Source organism: Carassius auratus, unplaced genomic scaffold (assembly GCF_003368295.1).
Source record: "Carassius auratus strain Wakin unplaced genomic scaffold, ASM336829v1 scaf_tig00019692, whole genome shotgun sequence".
Classification (NCBI taxonomy): domain Eukaryota; kingdom Metazoa; phylum Chordata; class Actinopteri; order Cypriniformes; family Cyprinidae; genus Carassius; species Carassius auratus.
In genome coordinates this window covers 70,276-75,922 of record NW_020524982.1, presented here as the reverse complement: position 1 = coordinate 75,922, position 5,647 = coordinate 70,276, and the positions used below count along the sequence as shown (strand labels likewise).

The following is a 5,647-nucleotide window of genomic DNA, read 5'->3' as shown; positions in this document are numbered from 1 at the left end:
GTTCGTGGACTACAGTTCAGCATTTAACATCATAGTACCTGCCACACTTGTTGCGAAGCTCCAGACTCTGGGAATAAAAATCCCTGCGCAGTTGGATCCTGGACTTCCTGACAAGCAGAAGTCAAGTGGTAAGAATGGGCTATAATACTTCGTCCCCGCTGAAGCTCAACACTGGTGCTCCTCAGGGCTGTGTCCTCAGGACAATCCTCTCTCCCTTTACACACATGACTGTGCAGCCACACACAAGCTCCAACATCATTGTCAAATTCGATGACGACACAACGGTGATAGGTCTGATTACCGACAATGATGAGACAGCCTACAGAGAGGAGGTGAGCACCCTGACTAAATGTGTCAGGAGACCCACCTCTCACTCAACATCGACAAGACCAAGGAGCTGGTGGTGGAGCAGAGAATACGGATTTCCACCATCGACAAGACATCTGTGGAGCGTGTAAGCAGCTTTAAGTTCCTCGGGGTTAACATCAGTGAGGATCTCACCTGGTCTACACCAGTTCATGTACAATCTGTTGCACCTTAGCGTATTTTTATGCGTATAATATTTTATATAATGTAGAATATTTACATACTGTGTATAGTGTATAATGTGTAGTGGTAACTGTATGAATGTACATAATTGCGTATCATTTGTAGTGCTAACTGTAGGTATGTCTAATAGTACACAGTGTGCACTGACCTAAATTTATGTGCATATTTCACATTTCTGTTGAAGTCTGTATGGTTATATGTAAATTGTTTCTGCGGTTTCTGGAGCACGCTGCCCAATGATTTTACTTGTGTAGTTGCTTAACAACCATTCTGCATCATATGCTTTTATATGCTTTAAATCACCAATAAAAATGTAAATGGGTCATATGATGTTGTATTTGGTATAATGAAATGTCAAGGTGTGTAAACAAGGTGTACTCTGATTATCCAGTGTGTTGTGATTTGCCAAATACAGTACCTCAAGTGTGTGAAGGAAAATGTTATGCCCCTCACCATACTGTTATGATGTGTGTCTTGGCACAAGAAGACAAAAACAATAAAACCCATTGCAAATGAGCATTTGTTGCATCCAGAGGGGACATAAATAATGATTATAATGAACTTACACTGTCTTATTAAACATTGCGTTGCATATCATGCTGCATAAACATAAATAATTTCTGCATTTGTGATCAGAGAAACGACAAGCTCTACTCTACACTGCTCAAAACTTGCATTTGAATCATCAGTGGCAAATCCTTTAAAAATGTAAATATACTTACATTGAGTCAGAAGCACCAGACTGTCCTTGCAAATAAGGAACTGCCCCACTTTATAAAAACAGACACCAGTTTCATGAGTTCGCCTTGCAGATAATAAAGTGAGGAGAATAGTATGCGTATTTGGCATGCTGCCCAGGGAGAGGGCTCCAAGCTCGGCATCGGCCCGAACACTGAGTATCTACATCTGCTCCTCCTGAAATGTGTTAATAAAACATCACGTTGTAGGCTACTCTCACAGGAAACAGTCCTCATCCTCCGTAAAATGCATTGCAAACATATTTGGCCTGAAAAGTTCCGGAAACAACTTACCACTGATTTCTAGTTGTGTATTCTTTTGGAAGGCCAAAGTAGTTTTGCTTTCACAATGAAACACATAGCTTCTCCTCAACATGGTGCCAGCGGCAACAGCGAGAATAACAGTTATGCCTTCTTTCTTTGTGTAAACATTTGAGCGGCGTTATGCAAATCTTCCCATAGAACGAGCCATTTTAGGATGACATGATTGACTTTTAACTATCATAAAGAATATCTCTTTGCAACCTTACAGATCTTCTGCACCAAGAGCTTGTAACACTCCAAAGAGAAAGGAAAAATTTGAAATCACACCATATGACCCCTTTTAAAGTTCTTATCTGTGTTCAAAAAGGCAAAACCAAACTCTTTCAGTCAGTGAAAAGCACTCAATGAAAAGCACTTCAAAGATACATTTGTTTATGTGTGAGGAAGGTGGTGGTGGTGTTGATGGGGATTTAGTATGTATCTACATTGCCAGAACACATTTAATTGCCCTGGTTGCAAAGCCTTTCCATGTTTGGCACTGTGTGTTAGCATGCATTTATTGGTTCACTTTATTATTGTCTAACGAAATGAAAATCTCTTTCACTAAGGCACACCTGTGGCATAATGGCTCTTTTTGTTTGGTGTAACCCTTCATTCGCTCGCAATTATCAGCCTACGATTCATCTATTATGTGCTAACTCAAGTGTTTTGCACAATAAACCATGGAACGTTGTCTCCCTGTCTAACTGACTGCATGTGTTTCTTTCTCTATCTTTCACCCTTTTCTCACAGCAGAATTGGGTATTATTGCCTGAGCTCTAATCTGTCCCTCGGGCAACAGAAAGAGAATTGGATTTGAAGGTTACTTGTGGTGCTAGTGCTGTAATGCTAGCTTTTCAGCTTCAGGGGGCAAATAAGAGAAAGCTTTCATAATAAGATCATTAACTGTAATCTGTTACCTTCGTCCCTCAACACCATACAAATGGCTTAGTATTGGCATTTCATGAAAACCTAGGGTATGGCATAATTCGCTGTGGACATATATACGCAACCACAACATTCCTGAATGATAAACCCACATATACCTAAACAAAGTGTATGATGCACTATTAAATAAACTTAACGGTGAACAGCATTAAATATAAAAACATATGTCTTACCTTGCCTGCGCAGTTCTTATTGCATAAGTGGGTAGTGGTAGGTGGGAGCTAATCTAAAATATGTGTGATAATTGATGCAATAAACTGCGATTGCGCACTATCCACAAAGAGAGCATTTAAAAAAAAATTACTTAAGCAATAATGCATACATGTATATGATTTTTGCAAAATTTGCCATTTTTAATTTTCCATCGTTAAAATAATAATAAGAAAGAAATATTGTAATGACCAAAACCTACAATCCTGAAGTGAGATCCAATCAACAGCAGTGCTCATCATAACACACCTCGCTACCATGAGCATCTTCGTCTGAATTCTGAATTCTGTTAGGGTACACATCGAAAGCCATAGACAAACGCCGACCCTGGGTGGATTCAGCTAAGATAGTAAATCAAAGCTACATGCTAAGAAAAACTAATATGGGAATATGGACAAATGCCATGCTGATTTAGTTTTTCTTCTGCCAATTTTTTCTTGTTATGATTTTCTTTCTTTTTTGTTGATATTGTTTAATGGTCCAAAATGCATATTATACTGGTCAAACTTGGATATTTCTGTCACAGGATTTTTTCCCCCCTGCACAATGTTTCAAGTACACAATGAGTTACGATAGCCATGAGACTTTGGATGAGTGAGGTAAGGCAATGATTTATTCATAGACACCTGTGATATTCCTAAAGTGAGGACAAAATCATATGTACATGACTTATGAGAATAAAAGCAGTCGAGACTACATTCTCACTCGTGTTTTTTTTCTGCAAAATAAATATATATAGATGGACACATATATTTATATATTGCATCATCTCCGTGGTACAAACAAATTAATATCAGACCGAGTTCTCAGACTGTGATTTGAGTTAAATAAAAATGGGTGACTCCGTACAGATGATTGACTTATCAGGCTGAATCTTATGATTTGTTGAAAGGGTCTTATGAGGAGTATTCATATTCCTCTGCACTCCGTCGGCCAAAATCCATCCATCCTAAGTAATCTCTGTCCTTTATTCTGTGAGAGGCGCCCATGGACCTGCTTTTCGAAGAGGGACTTCTGCGATATGTGCCTGCATGCATGGACAAAAAAAACATTTATTCATATATTTAAGCCCAGAAACCTTTGGAAAATGTTTATCTATTTAGATAAAGAGATACATTTATTAGTAGTAGTAGTTGTAATATTTATATGTGATGTAATTATTATATAATTAAGAAGTCTCAAAAAGGAAAATATGACTCCGACTAAAGTTAATGCGAATGAATGCTACTGAAATGGCATGATCATAGTTTATAGGGTATAACATGTTATGCATGAAGGGCAATTTATAAATGTTCAGTAAATACAAAGTCATTTGAAAGGAGAATATCACCTTTGGTGGAGATGATTCTGGCTAGGAGTTCAGTCAAGCTGCTGCGGGGCTCTTCATCATCCTCTGGTTTGGGCAGCAGGCTGAGTTGTCCACTGGAGGGTGCTGCACGGGTGTGGCGTGTGTGTTCCGCTATGGTCCCGAGATCAGACTGACCCCCATCTTCTGAGAGTGTATAAAGAGAAAGGCAACTGCTGGTGGAGAGGGCAGCCAGCAGCACACACACAGAGATTCCGGTGTTCATAGCTGAAACGTACACACACACACACATTGAGAGCTTTAATATTGTTTCATTAAAATGCTATTTATATGAACTTTTGCAAAATGACTGTAGTGAGTATAAAAAAGGTTATTCAATTAATATGTTAAAAGTTAGACTAGTGAAGTTTTACCTGATTTTACATTAGAAATAAAAATATTAAAACACTATTTTCCAATGGATCCAACGATCCGCCATCAAAATAAATAGAAAGAATTGCTAAATCGTTAAATAAACTACTAAATACTAAATAATTATAAATCCAAAACAAACAGACAAAAAGTGTAAATATGTTTGAATTAAACACCAGATATACAAACTAATTGGGCTGCAATGTGTCATATCGGAAAATCTCAGCTCTGAGATTTTTCTGTTTTGTTCACCAGTTTCACATAAAACCCATTTGCCCAAGAAAACTGTCTTGTCTGTCTTTTTCATTTCTCAGTTCCATATTTTCTTTTTCTTTCTTTCTTTCTTTCTTTCTTTCTTTCTTTCTTTCTTTCTTTCTTTCTTTCTTTCTTTCTTATCTCTCTCTCTCTCTCTCTCTTTTAGATAACTCTTGAATTCAAGCCAAGAAGCAACAGCATTAGAAACTGAAAATGGATCCAATCAAAATTTCTGTTTATCACTAGGGCATCTAACTCACTCACTTCATATATTCTCTATAGTAATTAAAATCTACGAACTAAAATTCAAAACTATATAATATGTAACATAATCACAATTATTTTTAATTTTGCACAATAGTTTACATAACTGTAACCTGTTTAAAAAATGAACAAACATAATTTTACACAGAAATCCCAAAAGTCGGAGTAACCATGCAGCACTCCACATTCAAAACTAAGAAACATCATGAAATCATACCTTCAGGTGAAACTCTGGCAGAGAGGAGGATGAGAGAGAGAGAGAGAGAGAGAGATGGAGTACACACGCTGACTGCAGAACAAGTGTGTGTCTGAAACTTCGTTGCACTGTGCAAGAGAGGCCCTTAAATAGTGCTTTGAGTGGGCTGGCTCTGTTTGACCCACGTAGCGACAGGCGCAATTCCACTGTCTGTGTATGTGAATGATGTATTTGCACAAGCTTGACGCAGAACTGAGAGCAGAAGGGTATTCTCACAGGATACTGATTGTGACATTGTCACTCAGAGGTCAGACCATTCTAATTACACGTATGCACAAACCTCCACAACAACTTAGTTCCCTCCCCCTACCAATAAGGGTCCATCCTTTTGTTGGCCATAGGATGCACATGTTGATGTTATGGATATTGATGTCTTGAAAGGTGCACTGCACTGTTTGATACTACATA

The 5,647-nt window shown here is 38.0% G+C and overlaps 1 protein-coding gene across 1 annotated transcript; it reads right to left on the bottom strand.

The window, feature by feature from the left end:
- Positions 1-3,325: 3,325 nt before the first annotated feature.
- LOC113076292 (cholecystokinin-like) lies at positions 3,326-5,419 on the bottom strand. The gene is made up of 3 exons (XM_026248952.1): positions 5,201-5,419; positions 4,078-4,320; positions 3,326-3,774 (listed from the first exon to the last, which is right to left on the bottom strand). Exons 2-3 carry the CDS (start codon positions 4,316-4,318, stop codon positions 3,644-3,646), a joined length of 372 nt encoding a protein of 123 aa, XP_026104737.1. The 5' UTR covers positions 4,319-4,320; positions 5,201-5,419; the 3' UTR covers positions 3,326-3,643.
- Between the last annotated feature and the right edge of the window lie 228 nt (positions 5,420-5,647).

Excerpts from the sequence above, each read along its gene's own strand:
- LOC113076292 (XM_026248952.1), bottom strand. The coding sequence starts at position 4,318 with ATGAACACCGGAATCTCTGTGTGTGTGCTGCTGGCTGCCCTCTCCACC. Across the intron at positions 3,775-4,077 it reads CAGAATCATCTCCACCAAAG|GCACATATCGCAGAAGTCCC; the intron begins GTGATATTCTCC and ends CCATGCATGCAG.